The 20,381-nt window shown below is 41.8% G+C and overlaps 1 protein-coding gene across 3 annotated transcripts in view; it reads left to right on the top strand.

The window, feature by feature from the left end:
* The window catches only part of glra4a (glycine receptor, alpha 4a), a 52,921-nt gene extending 34,064 nt beyond the window's left edge, over positions 1 to 18,857 (top strand). For 2 of the 3 annotated variants that reach the window (XM_042074982.1, XM_042074983.1), the window contains exons 6-10: positions 11,602 to 11,739; positions 11,841 to 12,055; positions 12,474 to 12,623; positions 16,341 to 16,403; positions 17,833 to 18,857. In XM_042074982.1, coding sequence (XP_041930916.1) covers positions 11,602 to 11,739; positions 11,841 to 12,055; positions 12,474 to 12,623; positions 16,341 to 16,403; positions 17,833 to 18,138 — 872 coding nt within the window. In that variant the 3' untranslated portion in view covers positions 18,139 to 18,857. The remainder of the gene's footprint in view (positions 1 to 11,601; positions 11,740 to 11,840; positions 12,056 to 12,473; positions 12,624 to 16,340; positions 16,404 to 17,832) is intronic. The other variant, XM_042074985.1, reaches the window with a different exon arrangement.
* The last annotated feature ends 1,524 nt before the right edge of the window (positions 18,858 to 20,381 follow it).

The raw sequence follows: 20,381 nt of genomic DNA, 5'->3' as shown, positions 1-20,381 counted from the left end.
GGGGGGCTAATCATTTCTGATTAGAGGCTGCGTCCTCACCTTGGCTTCAGGCGAGCGGCGCGCAGTTTTGACAAGTGTTGGGACACCGCCGAAGGGTGAGATCACCTTTCCCAGGAAGGACATCGAGGGCGCAGTGCCGCTGATGAAGGCGGAAGAGAGAATCTTTTTTTATTTCTTTTTTTAATCCGAGTGAATGAGGATTGAAGGATTTCTGGTGTGCAAAATCAAGAGCTTTTCTATCAGGACTTCGGAGGAGGGGAAAAAAAAGTGTGTTGGACATGTAGCCGGAGGAGAGTTTGTGTGATTGGCAGCAGGCTGAGTTCTGAGTTTTTAATTGGTCAGAGTTGTTGTGAGTATTTCTTGACTGACGGGTGACAAGAATTGCAATTACGCTGACAGTTGTCAACCGAGGCTGGAAAACCTCCTGTCAGAAACGTACAAAAGGGTGGAACTGCGTGAAAGCAAACTGATTAGGTGTATCTGCATAGTCAGCTAGTTTTATGACATGTAATCTAGTAGATATTCTACAATGGAGAAGTTTAATTCAAAACCAAAGAGTGAATGATCTTAGGACATCCTTAGCTCAGGTAGTTATGATGCTAGGATAATGTATTGGTGGTTAGAGCCTGGGAGTGGTAGGTTTAGGCCTACATCTAGTGATAAAGGAAAGTAATGTGCTTGAAACAGACTAAGAGGAGATTAATTGAGTTGCACAGTTTTGAAAACGAACGTTAAGTGTTGTTTTAAGGACATCTTTGTGCATGCCCATAGCCAGCCACTCTGAAACAGTCAAAGGCTATTCAAAACGAGCCAGAAAGTCGAGACAGGACCCCTCGTCAAAATTTCAGTGTCCACCACTCTGGTTCATCCAAAACAAACTAGAAAAGGGACTCAAAGTGCTAAATACCGGAATTATCCTTTAATGTAGAGCACTGAGAACAAAAGGGACAGGAAAACATGCCAGTCATCTCCAGATTACAATTTCGAAATTCGGTTACACTTTATTTGACAGTGTCGGCATAAGAGTGACATGACACTGTCATGAACGTGTCATGAACACTAAACGTTTATGACATAACACTTCTGTTATTAAGTGACATTTGAGTGAGTTAAGTTTTTTGTCATAACAAATTAAGGTTAGGATTAGGGTTAGGGTTTAAGGGTGTCATGTCACTCTTATGTCGATACTGTCAAGTAAGTTGTGTGCACAGGTTGTTTCGAGGATTTGCAGAATCCTTGATGCACACACATGGTTTGGAGTCATAATAGCCACGAGACCACTGAACTTAATGTATGCACTTACATTTATTACCCTCGCAGCCCATTCCACACACAACACACGCTCCACCAGGGGCTATCATGACCCAATTTGGGATTACGGAGCATTAAAGTCGATGTATATGCAGTAAATCCATCAGGCTGAGTTTTCAAGGCTGTGCCCAGTGGCACATTTCATACAGTAATCTACTCACTCTCATAGCATTCTCTTAATCTAAGGCTGGACATTTTATTTTTGGCAGCGTTTTTATCTCCCCATTAAAGAAATAGGAGAAACATGACCCATAAAATGATAGCTAGAGTATGCACAAGCATGCACTGAGAGTTTATAGGTAACCACTCAAAAGCCACACTCTCTGAAAACATTATGCAAGAATTTTTCACTTTGATAACAAATATGGAATAAATTAATTCAGCTAGTGGTCCTTTCCCGTAGCTCAGAGATACAGAGGCAAAGAGGCATTTCATCATCTTAGAGGGGGGAAAAAATGATATTCTCCACGCTTGTTTGAAAAGATTGTTTTGAATGACATCAAACTGGAAGGCTCGAAAGCAACACCGCCCGGGCTTTCCTTTTTTATCCAGTAGTCTTGTTGCTTTTGCCGCCAGCGGGAAGAAACTGGGCGTTGGAGGGATGTGAGAGGGGTGGAGGGCGTAATATGTTGAATAATTGATGCCTTTCGAACTCCGAGCTCAAGGGGCTCCCCAATAGACATCGGTTTTATTCAGATGCGTTGAGCATTCTACACTGTTATTGTATGCTTCATGCATTTTTTATGGGCACCGTAATCTCGCCTCGGCACAGAACAGATAAAAAATGGTTGAAGGTGTGCAAAAGAGAGAAGGGTTTGGAGACGCCAATAGAGTGAAGTGTGGTTAAACGGGATAAAGCGATAACATCTCTCGCCATAGTCGCCCACGCGTGACGTCCTGGTCAACACGGGCACTTGCCTCGTCAAACAGCGAGAGGGAGGGAGAGAGAGCGAGGGACAAAGGAATGAAATGCCCGCACTCTGCTAAAACTCCCATATATTTAATGTGTTGCAACGTTTCGACCCGGTCTTCCTCAGGCGGGTCGAAACGTTGCAACACATTAAATATATGGGAGATTTAGCAGAGTGCGGGCATTTCATTCCTTTGCAGTTCTAGTTCCATTTGCCCTGTTCCATGTGCACACCTCCACTACTACTCAGAGAGAGCGAGTGAGCCAGCGGGTGAGCGAGGTGAAAGGGCCTCCAGAGTGACCACCGCAAACAGAGGCCGGCCAGCCTGGATTAGCCTAGCAGCATCCGCCATGCACAAACATTTATTTTTATTTATTTGTTTATTTATTAGAACAATGCTCATTAATTAACAGACAAGCTTTAAATAAGACGGAGTTAGCTTGTGAGTGCTAATTTCCATCCGTTGTCCCTAGCCAGTTCTTAAAAAGACAGATGTCTTTTTGACATCATTTGACAAACATGTCTTCTCGTGCCACTAGCATAATAATAACGCATGGTCCAACTGATCGCAAACCCCATGGCAAGCGGATGGAGCAGGGCGTCTTCCAGTGTGAGTGCCCTTTAACATGACAGATGGGGAACAGCAGGGAGGTGATGGCTTTATAGGTGTCATGTAGTGCATTAGTTTATATGTGTCATGTAGTGCCTTAGTTTATATGTGTCATGTAGTGACGGCGTATTGTTTCAAATGAGGGAGAGCGAGCCTTAGTTTATATGTGTCATGTAGTGACTGCGTATTGTTTCAAATAAGGGAGAGCGAGCCTTAGTTTATATGTGTCATGTAGTGCCTTAGTTTATATGTCATGTAGTGCCTTAGTTTATATGTGTCATGTAGTGCCTTAGTTTATATGTGTCATGTAGTGACTGCGTATTGTTTCAAATGAGGGAGAGTGAGCCTTAGTTTATATGTGTCATGTAGTGACTGCGTATTGTTTCAAATGAGGGAGAGCGAGCCTTAGTTTATATGTGTCATGTAGTGACTGCGTATTGTTTCAAATAAGGAAGAGCGAGCCTTAGTTTATATGTGTCATGTAGTGCCTTAGTTTATATGTCATGTAGTGCCTTAGTTTATATGTCATGTAGTGCCTTAGTTTATATGTGTCATGTAGTGACTGCGTATTGTTTCAAATGAGGGAGAGTGAGCCTTAGTTTATATGTGTCATGTAGTGCCTTAGTTTATATGTCATGTAGTGCCTTAGTTTATATGTGTCATGTAGTGCTTTAGTTTATATGTCATGTAGTGCCATAGTTTATATGTGTCATGTAGTGCCTTAGTTTATATGTGTCATGTAGTGACTGCGTATTATTTCAAATGAGGGAGAGTGAGCCTTAGTTTATATGTGTCATGTAGTGACTGCGTATTGTTTCAAATGAGGGAGAGCGAGCCTTAGTTTATATGTGTCATGTAGTGACTGCGTATTGTTTCAAATAAGGAAGAGCAAGCCTTAGTTTATATGTGTCATGTAGTGCCTTAGTTTATATGTCATGTAGTGCCTTAGTTTATATGTCATGTAGTGCCTTAGTTTATATGTGTCATGTAGTGACTGCGTATTGTTTCAAATGAGGGAGAGTGAGCCTTAGTTTATATGTGTCATGTAGTGCCTTAGTTTATATGTCATGTAGTGCCTTAGTTTATATGTGTCATGTAGTGCTTTAGTTTATATGTCATGTAGTGCCATAGTTTATATGTGTCATGTAGTGCCTTAGTTTATATGTGTCATGTAGTGACTGCGTATTGTTTCAAATGAGGGAGAGAGTGAGCCTTAGTTTATATGTGTCATGTAGTGACTGCGTATTGTTTACAAATGAGGGAGAGCGAGCCTTAGTTTATGTGTGTCATGTAGTGACTGCGTATTGTTTCAAATGAGGGAGAGCGAGCCTTAGTTTATATGTGCCATGTAGTCACTGTGTATTGTTTCAAATGAGGGAGAGTGAGCCTTAGTTTATATGTGTCATGTAGTGCATTAGTTTATATGTGTCATGTAGTGCCTTAGTTTATATGTGTCATGTAGTGACTGCGTATTGTTTCAAATGAGGGAGAGCGAGCCTTAGTTTATATGTGTCATGTAGTGACTGCGTATTGTTTCAAATGAGGGAGAGTGAGCCTTAGTTTATATGTGTAATGTAGTGCATTAGTTTATATGTGTCATGTAGTGCCTTAGTTTATATGTGTCATGTAGTGCCTTAGTTTATATGTGTCATGTAGTGACTACGTATTGTTTCAAATGAGGGAGAGTGAGCCTTAGTTTATATGTGTCATATAGTGACTGCGTATTGTTTCAAATGAGGGAGAGTGAGCCTTAGTTTATATGTGTCATGTAGTGACTGCGTATTGTTTCAAATAAGGAAGAGCGAGCCTTAGTTTATATGTGTCATGTAGTGCCTTAGTTTATATGTCATGTAGTGCCTTAGTTTATATGTGTCATGTAGTGCTTTAGTTTATATGTCATGTAGTGCCATAGTTTATATGTGTCATGTAGTGCCTTAGTTTATATGTGTCATGTAGTGACTGCGTATTGTTTCAAATGAGGGAGAGAGTGAGCCTTAGTTTATATGTGTCATGTAGTGACTGCGTATTGTTTACAAATGAGGGAGAGCGAGCCTTAGTTTATGTGTGTCATGTAGTGACTGCGTATTGTTTCAAATGAGGGAGAGCGAGCCTTAGTTTATATGTGCCATGTAGTCACTGTGTATTGTTTCAAATGAGGGAGAGTGAGCCTTAGTTTATATGTGTCATGTAGTGCATTAGTTTATATGTGTCATGTAGTGCCTTAGTTTATATGTGTCATGTAGTGACTGCGTATTGTTTCAAATGAGGGAGAGCGAGCCTTAGTTTATATGTGTCATGTAGTGACTGCGTATTGTTTCAAATGAGGGAGAGTGAGCCTTAGTTTATATGTGTAATGTAGTGCATTAGTTTATATGTGTCATGTAGTGCCTTAGTTTATATGTGTCATGTAGTGCCTTAGTTTATATGTGTCATGTAGTGACTACGTATTGTTTCAAATGAGGGAGAGTGAGCCTTAGTTTATATGTGTCATGTAGTGACTGCGTATTGTTTCAAATGAGGGAGAGCGAGCCTTAGTTTATATGTGTCATGTAGTGACTGCGTATTGTTTCAAATAAGGGAGAGCGAGCCTTAGTTTATATATGTCATGTAGTGCCTTAGTTTATATGTCATGTAGAGCCTTAGTTTATATGTGTCATGTAGTGACTGCGTATTGTTTCAAATGAGGGAGAGTGAGCCTTAGTTTATATGTGTCATGTAGTGACTGCGTATTGTTTCAAATAAGGAAGAGCGAGCCTTAGTTTATATGTGTCATGTAGTGACTGCATATTGTTTCAAATAAGGAAGAGCGAGCCTTAGTTTATATGTGTCATGTAGTGCCTTAGTTTATATGTCATGTAGTGCCTTAGTTTATATGTGTCATGTAGTGCCTTAGTTTATATGTGTCATGTAGTGACTGCGTATTGTTTCAAATGAGGGAGAGTGAGCCTTAGTTTATATGTGTCATATAGTGACTGCGTATTGTTTCAAATGAGGGAGAGTGAGCCTTAGTTTATATGTGTCATGTAGTGACTGCGTATTGTTTCAAATAAGGAAGAGCGAGCCTTAGTTTATATGTGTAATGTAGTGCCTTAGTTTATATGTCATGTAGTGCCTTAGTTTATATGTGTCATGTAGTGCCTTAGTTTATATGTGTCATGTAGTGACTGCGTATTGTTTCAAATGAGGGAGAGTGAGCCTTAGTTTATATGTGTCATGTAGTGACTGCGTATTATTTCAAATGAGGGAGAGCGAGCCTTAGTTTTGATCATATGTGTCATGTAGTGCATTAGTTTATATGTGTCATGTAGTGACTGCGTATTGTTTCAAATGAGGGAGAGTGAGCCTTAGTTTATATGTGTCATGTAGTGACTGCGTATTGTTTCAAATGAGGGAGAGCGAGCCTTAGTTTTGATCATATGTGTAATGTAGTGACTGCGTATTGTTTCAAATGAGGGAGAGTGAGCCTTAGTTTATATGTGCCATGTTGTGACTGTGTATTGTTTCAAATGAGGGAGAGCGAGCCTTAGTTTATATGTGTCATGTAGTGCCTTAGTTTATATGTGTCATGTAGTGCCTCAGTTTATATGTGTTATGTAGAGCCTTAGTTTATATGTGTCATGTAGTGACTGCGTATTGTTTCAAATGAGGGAGAGAGTGAGCCTTAGTTTATATGTGTCATGTAGTGACTGCGTATTGTTTCAAATGAGGGAGAGAGTGAGCCTTAGTTTATATGTGTCATGTAGTGACTGCGTATTGTTTCAAATGAGGGAGAGCGAGCCTTTGTTTATATTAGTCATGTAGTGCCTTAGTTTATATGTGTCATGTAGTTCCTTAGTTTATATGTGTCATGTAGTGCCTTAGTTTATATGTGTCATGTAGTGACTGCGTATTGTTTCAAATGAGGGAGAGTGAGCCTTAGTTTATATGTGTCATGTAGTGACTGCGTATTGTTTCAAAAGAGGGAGGGAGTGAGCCTTAGTATATATGTGTCATGAAGTGACTGCGTATTGTTTCAAATGAGGGAGAGCGAGCCTTAGTTTATATGTGTCATGTAGTGCCTTAGTTTATATGTGTCATGTAGTGCATTAGTTTATATGTGTCATGTAGTGACTGCGTATTGATTACAAATGAGGGAGAGCGAGCCTTAGTTTATGTGTGTCATGTAGTGACTGCGTATTATTTCAAATGAGGGAGAGCGAGCCTTAGTTTATATGTGCCATGTAGTGACTGCGTATTGTTTCAAATGAGAGAGAGTGAGCCTTAGTTTATATGTGTCATGTAGTGCATTAGTTTATATGTGTCATGTAGTGCCTTAGTTTATATGTGTCATGTAGTGACTGCGTATTGTTTCAAATGAGGGAGAGCGAGCCTTAGTTTATATGTGTCATGTAGTGACTGCATATTGTTTCAAATGACGGAGAGTGAGCCTTAGTTTATATGTGTCATGTAGTGCCTTAGTTTATATGTGTCATGTAGTGCCTCAGTTTATATGTGTTATGTAGAGCCTTAGTTTATATGTGTCATGTAGTGACTGCGTATTGTTTCAAATGAGGGAGAGAGTGAGCCTTAGTTTATATGTGTCATGTAGTGACTGCGTATTCTTTCAAATGAGGGAGAGAGTGAGCCTTAGTTTATATGTGTCATGTAGTGACTGCGTATTGTTTCAAATGAGGGAGAGCGAGCCTTAGTTTATATTAGTCATGTAGTGCCTTAGTTTATATGTGTCATGTAGTTCCTTAGTTTATATGTGTCATGTAGTGCCTTAGTTTATATGTGTCATGTAGTGACTGCGTATTGTTTCAAATGAGGGAGAGAGTGAGCCTTAGTTTATATGTGTCATGTAGTGACTGCGTATTCTTTCAAATGAGGGAGAGAGTGAGCCTTAGTTTATATGTGTCATGTAGTGACTGCGTATTGTTTCAAATGAGGGAGAGCGAGCCTTAGTTTATATTAGTCATGTAGTGCCTTAGTTTATATGTGTCATGTAGTTCCTTAGTTTATATGTGTCATGTAGTGCCTTAGTTTATATGTGTCATGTAGTGACTGCGTATTGTTTCAAATGAGGGAGAGTGAGCCTTAGTTTATATGTGTCATGTAGTGACTGCGTATTGTTTCAAAAGAGGGAGGGAGTGAGCCTTAGTATATATGTGTCATGAAGTGACTGCGTATTGTTTCAAATGAGGGAGAGCGAGCCTTAGTTTATATGTGTCATGTAGTGCCTTAGTTTATATGTGTCATGTAGTGCATTAGTTTATATGTGTCATGTAGTGCCTTAGTTTATATGTGTCATGTAGTGACTGCGTATTGTTTCAAATGAGGGAGAGTGAGCCTTAGTTTATATGTGTCATGTAGTGCCTTAGTTTATATGTCATGTAGTGCCATAGTTTATATGTGTCATGTAGTGCCTTAGTTTATATGTGTCATGTAGTGACTGCGTATTGTTTCAAATGAGGGAGAGAGTGAGCCTTAGTTTATATGTGTCATGTAGTGACTGCGTATTGTTTACAAATGAGGGAGAGCGAGCCTTAGTTTATGTGTGTCATATAGTGACTGCGTATTGTTTCAAATGAGGGAGAGCGAGCCTTAGTTTATATGTGCCATGTAGTGACTGCGTATTGTTTCAAATGAGGGAGAGTGAGCCTTAGTTTATATGTGTCATGTAGTGCATTAGTTTATATGTGTCATGTAGTGCCTTAGTTTATATGTGTCATGTAGTGACTGCGTGTTGTTTCAAATGAGGGAGAGCGAGCCTTAGTTTATATGTGTCATGTAGTGACTGCGTATTGTTTCAAATGAGGGAGAGTGAGCCTTAGTTTATATGTGTCATGTAGTGCATTAGTTTATACAGTATGTGTCATGTAGTGCCTTAGTTTATATGTGTCATGTAGTGCCTTAGTTTATATGTGTCATGTAGTGACTACGTATTGTTTCAAATGAGGGAGAGTGAGCCTTAGTTTATATGTGTCATGTAGTGATTGCGTATTGTTTCAAATGAGGGAGAGCGAGCCTTAGTTTATATGTGTCATGTAGTGACTGCGTATTGTTTCAAATAAGGGAGAGCGAGCCTTAGTTTATATGTGTCATGTAGTGCCTTAGTTTATATGTCATGTAGTGCCTTAGTTTATATGTCATGTAGTGCCTTAGTTTATATGTTTCATGTAGTGACTGCGTATTGTTTCAAATGAGGGAGAGTGAGCCTTAGTTTATATGTGTCATGTAGTGACTGCGTATTGTTTCAAATAAGGAAAAGCGAGCCTTAGTTTATATGTGTCATGTAGTGACTGCGTATTGTTTCAAATAAGGAAGAGCGAGCCTTAGTTTATATGTGTCATGTAGTGCCTTAGTTTATATGTCATGTAGTGCCTTAGTTTATATGTGTCATGTAGTGCCTTAGTTTATATGTGTCATGTAGTGACTGCGTAATGTTTCAAATAAGGAAGAGCGAGCCTTAGTTTATATGTGTCATGTAGTGCCTTAGTTTATATGTCATGTAGTGCCTTAGTTTATATGTGTCATGTAGTGCCTTAGTTTATATGTGTCATGTAGTGACTGCGTATTGTTTCAAATGAGGGAGAGTGAGCCTTAGTTTATATGTGTCATGTAGTGACTGCGTATTATTTCAAATGAGGGAGAGCGAGCCTTAGTTTTGATCATATGTGTCATATAGTGCATTAGTTTATATGTGTCATGTAGTGACTGCGTATTGTTTCAAATGAGGGAGAGTGAGCCTTAGTTTATATGTGTCATGTAGTGACTGCGTATTGTTTCAAATGAGGGAGAGCGAGCCTTAGTTTTGATCATATGTGTAATGTAGTGACTGCGTATTGTTTCAAATGAGGGAGAGAGTGAGCCTTAGTTTATATGTGTCATGTAGTGACTGCGTATTGTTTCAAATGAGGGAGAGAGTGAGCCTTAGTTTATATGTGTCATGTAGTGACTGCGTATTGTTTCAAATGAGGGAGAGCGAGCCTTAGTTGATATTAGTCATGTAGTGCCTTAGTTTATATGTGTCATGTAGTTCCTTAGTTTATATGTGTCATGTAGTGCCTTAGTTTATATGTGTCATGTAGTGACTGCGTATTGTTTCAAATGAGGGAGAGTGAGCCTTAGTTTATATGTGTCATGTAGTGACTGCGTATTGTTTCAAAAGAGGGAGGGAGTGAGCCTTAGTATATATGTGTCATGAAGTGACTGCGTATTGTTTCAAATGAGGGAGAGCGAGCCTTAGTTTATATGTGTCATGTAGTGCCTTAGTTTATATGTGTCATGCAGTGCCTTAGTTTATATGTGTCATGTAGTGCCTTAGTTTATATGTGTCATGTAGTGACTGCGTATTGTTTCAAATGAGGGAGAGTGAGCCTTAGTTTATATGTGTCATGTAGTGACTGCGTATTGTTTCAAAAGAGGGAGGGAGTGAGCCTTAGTATATATGTGTCATGAAGTGACTGCGTATTGTTTCAAATGAGGGAGAGAGTGAGCCTTAGTTTATATGTGTCATGTAGTGACTGCGTATTGTTTCAAATGAGGGAGAGCGAGCCTTAGTTTATATTAGTCATGTAGTGCCTTAGTTTATATGTGTCATGTAGTGCCTTAGTTTATATGTGTCATGCAGTGCCTTAGTTTATATGTGTCATGTAGTGACTGCGTATTGTTTCAAATGAGGGAGAGAGTGAGCCTTAGTTTATATGTGTCATGTAGTGACTGCATATTGTTTGCAAATGAGGGAGAGCGAGCCTTAGTTTATATGTGTCATGTAGTGACTGCGTATTGTTTCAAAAGAGGGAGGGAGTGAGCCTTAGTATATATGTGTCATGAAGTGACTGCGTATTGTTTCAAATGAGGGAGAGAGTGAGCCTTAGTTTATATGTGTCATGTAGTGACTGCGTATTGTTTCAAATGAGGGAGAGCGAGCCTTAGTTTATATTAGTCATGTAGTGCCTTAGTTTATATGTGTCATGTAGTGCCTTAGTTTATATGTGTCATGCAGTGCCTTAGTTTATATGTGTCATGTAGTGACTGCGTATTGTTTCAAATGAGGGAGAGAGTGAGCCTTAGTTTATATGTGTCATGTAGTGACTGCATATTGTTTGCAAATGAGGGAGAGCGAGCCTTAGTTTATATGTGTCATGTAGTGCCTTAGTTTATATGTGTCATGTAGTGCCTTAGTTTATATGTGTCATGTAGTGACTGCGTATTGTTTCAAATGAGGGAGAGTGAGCCTTAGTTTATATGTGTCATGTAGTGACTGCGTATTGTTTCAAATGAGAGAGAGAGCGAGCCTTAGTTTATATGTGTCATGTAGTGACTGCGTATGTTCTGCTATCTTGGCAGCCATGTTCTGACCTTTTCCACAACCAGACAGTGGTAGCAGAGCCCTTAACTGTACAGGATCAGACTGTTTTTTTCTTCAGACAGTTAACTCGTATACTTTCTTGAGGTCAGATCTTTGGTGTTGACCATTGTAAATGTCACTTGGGCATTTCATATGAAGTTCAGGTACTGATGACCTGTAAAATCCGTGAAATAAATATTGTATTGTTTGGTTATGGTGTGAAAGATATGCAGGGTGTCTGTAAAATGCTGATATAAGCTTGTACCTAATTTCTATAAAATACAACTGATCTTTCCATCTCTTTCTCTCTCTCTTTCTCTCTCTCAGTCCTTTCACATTTCACAAGCCAGCATGGTTTATGCAGGACATTTGATAAGTCTTTTATTGCTTTTTTCTTCTCTCTCTCTCTCTCTCTCTCTCTCTCTCTCTCCATGTAGTTGGTTACACCATGAATGACCTAATCTTTGAATGGAAATCTGATGGCCCGGTCCAAGTGGCAGATGAACTGATGCTGCCCCAGTTTGTCCTGAAAGAGGAGAAAGACCTTGGCTACTGCACCAAGCACTACAACACAGGTTCTACGTCTTCACCATACATCCTCTCTTTTGTCTCTACAATCCTTTAACTGGTTGGACATATACAATGAGCTCCCTCCCTCTTCTGTGTTGTGTCCCAGGTAAATTTACTTGCATCGAAGTGAAGTTCCACCTGGAGAGACAGATGGGATACTACCTGATCCAGATGTATATCCCGAGCCTGCTCATCGTCATCCTGTCCTGGGTGTCCTTCTGGATCAACATGGACGCGGCGCCGGCCCGAGTGGGCCTGGGCATCACCACCGTGCTCACCATGACGACGCAGAGCTCCGGCTCGCGGGCCTCCCTGCCCAAGGTAAGACCGCCCAGTCATGGGGTCTGTCGAGGGCCGGCTCAGAGCCTCAGAGCGGCAGAGGAGGCCAAGGGCAGAGAAAGAGAGTTAGTGACCACATCGTAAGCGCCTTATGTGTGCCAGATGTCGAGTGCTTGCGCAGCTCACATCGTCGCATAGATCCAGGCCATTCTTGGAGATCACTGCCAGATCATCCCTCTTAAGGTCAAGCTTTAGGACCTCATCCTACAGCTAAATGGGAAGATTACTTTGTAATCGAGCGCCATTTTAACTTCTGAGGGGCTGTGGGTCAGTGACTAGCCACAGGCAGAATCGGTGTTACGACCAGTTTCTCATTATTCCTCCTGGTGTGGTCTCTATTGATTGCCTATTGACACTGGGTTGTGGGTGGGCGGGGTTGGGTGACCTTGCTGTGTCCCAGGTGTCCTACGTGAAGGCCATTGACATCTGGATGGCCGTCTGCCTGCTGTTTGTGTTCGCCGCCTTGCTTGAGTACGCTGCGGTCAACTTTGTCTCCAGGCAACACAAGGAGTTTATCAGACTGAGAAAGAAGCAGAGGAGGCAGAGAATGGTGAGTGACACACACACACACACACACACACGCACACACACACACACACAGAAGCACACACACAAACACACATACACACACAAGCACACACAAGCAGACACACACTCACACAAGCACACACACACTACAGCGCTTCTGTCATGTCTGATTATACCCAGACTGGAGGAGTCCATACACATTGTTTTAGCCTGCACACGTTTTCCCCCTCGCTACAGCATCATGCCACATTACATGTGGGGGAACTCACATCAGCTTGTTTCCATGGTGATCACTGACCTTTGTCTAGAATCCACACTCACTGTCTCTTCCCTGCTCTCTCTCTCTCTCTCTCCTCTTACACACTCTCTCTCTCTCTCTCTCCTCTTACACACTCTCTCTCTCTCTCTCTCTCTCTCCTCTTACACACTCTCTCTCTCTCTCTCTCTCTCTCTCTCTCCTCTTACACACTCTCTCTCTCTCTCTCCTCTTACACACTCTCTCTCTCTCTCTCTCTCTCTCCTCTTACACACTCTCTCTCTCTCTCTCTCTCCTCTTACACACTCTCTCTCTCTCTCCTCTTACACACTCTCTCTCTCTCTCTCTCTCTCCTCTTACACACACACTCTCTCTCTCTCTCTCTCTCCTCTTACACACTCTCTCTCTCTCTCTCTCTCTCTCTCTCCTCTTACACACTCTCTCTCTCTCTCCTCTTACACACTCTCTCTCTCTCTCTCTCTCTCTCCTCTTACACACTCTCTCTCTCTCTCTCTCTCCTCTTACACACTCTCTCTCTCTCTCCTCTTACACACTCTCTCTCTCTCTCTCTCTCTCCTCTTACACACTCTCTCTCTCTCTCTCTCTCTCTCTCTTTCATTCTCTCACTTTCCGTCTCTGCTGCCTAATGAAACATCTCTCCAGCCCCATAAACAAAGGCCCAAAACGCCCACCAGTTTCAAAGCTGTTCTAAAGCCACTGAAGAGCTAAACACTTGAGCAAAAACAAGCCAAAGAAAGAGTGAAGGGGGGGTGGTGTATAGGCTGCACTTGGATTATGGCACTGCACTGCTTCACAGCATCCCCTACCAGCACAGTGGAACAGCCAGGCTGTCTGTCTGCAGGAGAGTGATGTTCATTCGCGCTAAATGGGCGTTTTACCAGCTGTAGGACATTACTAAAAAATGGCAAAGTTGTTCTCGGGAGCAAGGAACAAAGCCCACAACAACCCCATTAAACATTGCTCCAAATGGGCCGGGCACCGTTCCCAGTCAAGGCTCCCACCTCCACCACCCCAACCCTAACCCCCATCCCCATCCCAACCTACAAATCCTCCAGATTTACTGGAAGCAGTCCTTGGATCGAAATCAATAATGGGACTGGAATCAGCATAACTCTCCATAGGAGTGTAAGTGGGGGGGCCCCTCCCTTCCCTCCACCCTCCCGTGACTCAGTCAAGGTCTCCCAGACAGTGGAGACGGCGCTGGGGCCCCATCGGTATGGCGGGGATTGCTGGCTGACAGAGCCGTCTCCGCTGGACCGATGGAGCGTGGTGGTGCCCGGCCTCTGACCAGGCTTAATCAATACTGTCTCCCTCCTGCTCCTAGCTGGACCTTTAAAGAACCATTACACAAGCTGCCCACATCTGCTGTGCAGCCCCATGACTGGGAGGCTGATCTCATTCTGTCACAGCTGGGTATATGCAGACCTCTATGACATGATTATTAAGTCCTTAAGTCCCTGCTTTTGCTATGATGAAGAATAAGAGTTATGTTCATTGGCACATGACAGCTTACTTTTTCATATTCATGCATTTTGTTTTCCTCACGTTCTTACACTATATACTACTCTTACTTACTCATATACTGGCATAAACATTAACATAAACATAACATAACATAACATAAGTACACATAGATCAAACTTAATTCACTTCTGTGTTTGTCTGGTGATGAATGTTAGCCTGGAAATCCAGACCCAAATCCAAAAGATTAAGGGTCAGGCATTGCGTAATGGAAATGGCCCAACTCAATGGACGGCACCAAGCATGCATTTGAAAATCTCTGATTGGATAACGCTACGACCAATGTTTACTGACTGAATCCGGACTTCGATGCAATTGGATAACACTACGATCAATGTTTACTGACTGATTCCGGACGTTGCAACGCTGTCGTCATCTGTTTAGCTTGCCTCTGGTCCGCCTATGTCAGATACACCGATGTGATTGGTGCAGCTCAGCTACAAGGGCATAGTTAAGCGCGAGAATTCTGGATTTCCAGGGCAGGTGAATGTTGTATTTTGTGCAGTTTGTTGTCTTAGCATGTCAGGCACTTCCCTTTTGTCACATTAAAAAGTTGTTTGTAGGTGCGCACATCCAAAGCAGGTGCTGGACAAAAAGTGCTAGGCTATAAAATGAAAAGAGGGTGGAATGTCCGCACACTTGCTCGCATCAGGATTTTTTAATGACTATTCACCAGTGTTACATTTCGAGCTTACGCTCTTCATCAGACTTCAGTCTTCAGTCAGTAGTCTGATAAAGAGCATAAACTCGACACGTAACACTGGTGAATAGTCATTAAAAAATCCTGATGGGAGCAAGTGTGAGGACATTCCACCCTCTTTCCCTTTTGTCTCATTACTCACATAATTTCAAAGCTCGTTTTCTCACCTCTTTCTCTTTGGCCTTCATGAGCACTGTTGTCTGTGTTATGTGTAAGACTTGTGTACAGTCAAACTAGTTTTTTAGAGCAGCTCTGCTAAGACGAGCTGAAAGCTTGGCACCACACACTGCCGAGTTGCAAAGGAGGGAACAGACTCACATTACTCTGATCTGTCTGCTCATGCCCCCCCCTGATGGAGGACTTGGTATGCCCCACCGGGAGTGTCGATTCCCTGCGGAGAGCCGCTAACAGCGCCAGCTTCAGCAGCCTCCAGCAGCACTGCAGCGCCACCTATCCACGGGTAAAGCACAGCCGCTGTGTGCCCAGGCAGAACGGGCCCTGCTTTTATTGACGGCCAACTGGCAAAGAACGAGTCCACCGGGCATGAACTGAAGCTGATTTAATGTCTAGCCAAAGTCATTTGGCTAATTTGATAACAGGAGCAGGATCCAAAGCGCAAAACATGGGGAGGGTCAATGTAATGCCCCCCCCCGTGTGCTACGTTACGACTTTAGTTCATACGCGATGAACTTCGCTCGTTATCCGTCAATACAATTAGAGCCCAGTGTGTGATCCCTGAGTGTAACATTCCCTCCCCCTCTTCAACCTCACACCTTAAACCTGGTGTAGCAGTGGCATTCGTGAGATGTGCTTGAGTAAACTTGGACTTGCCCTTCCAGCCCCTACCTTAGCAATCTCAGAGGTGTTGTGTTCCCTGCCCACCTACATGGACTTTAACTCAAATGTGCAGTGGTGGTTTTCTTAACCTGCTGTGACCCAGTGTTCCCTCATGTTGTCAAGATGTTTTTTTATTTGTTTGTATTATTTGACTTCATTTGATTTCAACTAAATACATTTTACAGTTTTGAATTTTACGTCTTCATATTATTATTATCATTTTATTATTACTATTGTTATTATTATCGGTATTATTATTATTTTGTTTTCAGTCCTTTCATTCCTTTCCCCTTAAACCTCTCCAAGTTGTACTGAGTGTGGTGTCATGTACCTCCATCTGGGCTTTTGAATGTGAAAGCAAAATGACCTGTGTTGTGTAACTTCAAACTGAAACATTTCCACAGACACAGTCAGTTTACACGCTAAGCTCACCCGATTCAGGACACTGCATGGCGATGATCAATGAGGTAAGAACAATCCCCCACCTAACCACAGAGGCCTAAGAGAGAGAGAGACAGAGAGAGAGAAAGAGAGAGAAAGACAGAGAGAGAGAGAGACGGCAACTCATCTCCTCAGAGAGGACGCGAGAGCGCCTTAGCCAAAAAAAGAATGAGGCTCTATTATCTCAAGCCTAACGCTTCATTACACTTGAGCACATGATGTACTGCAGGGTTTAGGTGGAGGTAGAGGACGTAATTAAGGGGCGCACAGGAAGTTTGCGCCCCGCCCAACAAGGTGCAATTTGTCACCGGGCAACAGACAAAGTGATGCGAGGGGCCCGAATCACACGCAGCTGGAGAGCAGGACGGGATGGAAACCAGAGTTGCTAAGTAACAGTAACTAGCACAGCTGGATACAGGACGACCACCCAGTGGGACTGTTGGTGGAAGGCATTGATTAGACACGCTGAACTGCTGGCAGATAGCTACAGCCTAACTTAGTGGCCCCCCCACATACATACATACACACTCACACACACACTTGCTAGAGCTACAATCACACACACACACATATCCTTGCTTGAGTGTCAGTCCATATGACAAGGGTGTAGTAGGATCACAAAGGATTGTGGGTGGAAGAGCAGGGATGAGCGCTATGGGTCAGGGGAGGTGGATCAGCTGCTAGGGCACCCAAAATAGAGCCCACATACATTCTCATCGGTCGCACCGACTGCGTCTTTCAAGGGGAATGTCAGAAGCCAGCCATATGTCCATTAATATTCCATAGGGAGACACTGAAAGGAGAGGCTAGGTTTCAGGGGAGAGGACAGTGCACGGTCATCCATCAAACCGCAATACCTATTGTGAGTTTTTGTTGAGAGTCTGACTTCTCACATGGCTGTTTCTGAAAGGGCCATTACTTCCTGAATAATTGTGTGTCTGTGCCCTCCATCCATTAAGGAAATTAAAGGTTAATATTTTTGCCCGTTTTATTTTTTAGGCTACTTAAGTATTCACTGTCATCATCCAAATGGATGCTCTACAGTAGTAGTACACTAGAAGTGGTCTCCTGATGAGGATATATCAGTAGTAGTACACTAGAAGTAGTCTCCTGATGAGGATAATTACATCAGTAGTAGTACACTAGCAGTAGTCATCTGATGAGGATATATCACAAAATCAATGACACGGGAGAAAGTACACACTTAAAGGATACAAGCTCCTTGATCATCTTATAAAATCCAGGAAGCACAGCATTTCATCCTCTAATATAATAATCTCTGCAACACACAGTAGCCTACCCATGACACCAACGATACATCACCATTTAGAAAGTGTGCACCGAGGGTAAATGAAAGAGGCTAGAATACCCGCTGATAGTGAACGCAGATCGACTGCTCATCTGTTTTCCTCTCTCTCTCCTTTTCTCTCTCTCCCTTTCTCTCTCTCTTTCCAGGAGGAGGACCTGGTGAGGGATAGTCGAGGTTTCTACTTCCGTGGCTACGGCCTGGGCCACTGCCTGCAGACGAAGGACGGGACGACCGTGGAGGGGTCCACCGTGTTTGCGCCGCCGCCACCACCACCGCCCCCGATACCCTTGCTGTACGACAGCGACTCGGTGCGCAAGCGCTTCGTGGACCGGGCCAAGCGCATCGACACCATCTCCCGAGCGTTCTTCCCCCTCAGCTTCCTCATCTTCAACATCTTCTACTGGATCACCTACAAAGTGCTTCGACACGAGGACATCCATGCAAACTTGTAACCCGCCCTTCGCTTCTCTGGCTCTCTGTGTTCAGAATATTTATTGCTACTTTGACTTTTCTTTTCTTTTTTTGTTCTTCTTTTAAACCAAAACTGCCTGTCAGAACCACATTTAAAAAAAAAAAAAGAATGAAATATTTCGGTGGCATATACTTGCTATTTTAAGAGGAAAAAAAAGTGCTGTCAGTGCTAAACCTATGTGCTCACTCAGGTGTGACTTCAGGATTTCAAAAAACATGTGAAAAGAATCGAGAGAAAAGTAAAAAAGTGACTGAGAGAGAGTGTCCACTCCAGCCACATGGATTCTGAGTGGCACTGAGCTGTTGTTTCTAGAACAGTCCATCTATGTTTGAGAGGATGGCTTCAGATGACTAGCGATGCAGGTCTTAGTGCCTCAAGAACTCCGTTCAGGCCTGGAGGCAAAAAGACAAGGTCTTCAGCGGACTGATTTTCTTTTTTTTTCTTCGTTCTTTAACCAGATGGAATACACTGACTTGAATTTCATCACACAGCGCATCTTTGAATGAATGTTTTTAAAAAATAATGTGTTTTTTATAACCTCCAATTGCCAAACAACTAAGGGGGGGGGTGGGTCTTTAATATCAGTGACTAATCAACAGGTGATGGTATGTTGTTCACTTATGTATGACGAGGCTACACAGATTATATAATGTAAAAAAAAACTGTACATAAACAGAGTTCCTCTCCTCAATGATTGCAGACAGCACAAATGTGTATCTCTTTTTGTCTAAATTTGAATAAAATGGATATTCTGCCAGGAAACCGGAGTTGTAGTGTGTTTCTTGTGGTTATCTCTTTGTGAGGGGGCTGGGGGCTCTGTTGTTGCAGCCACACAAAAGCAATTGGAATGTTCAGCAAATAAACTGGCCTGTTCACTGAAAATACTTAGTCAGGATATTTACAGATTGATTTTCTGAGGACAATTGTTTGGAGTCATATTTTTCCATTAGTTTCCATTAGGGAATGTCAGAAATGCTGCTCCTGATTCCATTAAGAAAACATAAAATACATGAGCCGTTCTATCATTTTGTGAAATTGCACAGCTTCTCTCCCAAACAAAGGCCCCCATTACTACCAGCAGAACATGCTGCATGTGTGCAGTATTGTATAAAGTACTAGAAAGCAATACTTGAGTAAAAGTACAAGTATCATACTAGAAAAAGACTTTTGTAGAAGTGAAAGTTACCTTTTAGAATATTACTTAAGTAAAAGTCTTAAAGTATCTGATATATACAGTACTTAAGTATCAAAAGTAATTTTCTGATATTTAATGTACTTACGTATTTGAAGTAAAAGTAAAAAGCAAGCGGTTTTATTTTGAACTTTTATTGTGAACTTTATTTTGGCTTTCTTATAGTAAAGCATAAAGCATATTCAGGGTTCCCATATCTTCTTAATCTCACTTAAAATCACACTTTTCAGGCACAATTCTCTTAAGTTCAAAGAACAAACAGCATATTTTTAGAGCTGACGTCAAAGAAAAAAACAGAAACAGAAATTTCACTTTTGTATGAACTTCAGGTAAAAATGAAATGTTATTTATTTATTTAAAAAAAAAATGACCTGCTGGTAGGGAGAACATTTTGGTCATGTGGTATGAGCATTTCTAGGGCTTACTCCCCAGGTCACCATCTCACTCTCACACACACACACACAGGCCACCTATGTCCAGCAGCTAATAATATGCCAGTCATTAGTTGAAACTGAAAAGGTGTTCATCTTCAAAAGAAGCTTGTTTTCAAAGTTGCCAGAATTCAGTGCCTGGGAGTTTCAGGCCCAAGACTGGCCAACGTTTTACATAGTGGTGGAAATTGGATAAATTAATTAAATTTATTAATAAAAAATAAAAAAACATTTCAGCTCTTACTATCCTGTAGTTTTTATTAGTACCGTGGTTCAACAAATGTGTAATAATAATAATAATAAACCACAAATGTGTAATAATAATAATAAACCATAATAATAATTCACTTCAACTGAGAAGTTAACAAAAAATATTCCACTATTCCACAAGTTAACAAAAACAGAAAGAAAGAAAGAAAGAAAGAAAGAAAGAAAGAAAGCCTTTGAAATGTAGCCTTTCCCACGCTTCCACAAACAGGCATATTGACTAATTTATAGGCTACATGTTTTTTGCATGGGTAGGCTATAATGTTGTTTGGTGATTTAGCCTGCTCCTTTACTACACCCTTATCTGAGCAAACAAGGCATACAGGTTTATCA

The sequence above is a fragment of the Alosa sapidissima genome, chromosome 20 (genome assembly GCF_018492685.1).
Source record: "Alosa sapidissima isolate fAloSap1 chromosome 20, fAloSap1.pri, whole genome shotgun sequence".
Taxonomy (NCBI): domain Eukaryota; kingdom Metazoa; phylum Chordata; class Actinopteri; order Clupeiformes; family Clupeidae; genus Alosa; species Alosa sapidissima.
The sequence above is the reverse complement of the archived record's forward strand: the minus strand, read 5'-3'. Positions and strand labels throughout refer to the sequence as shown.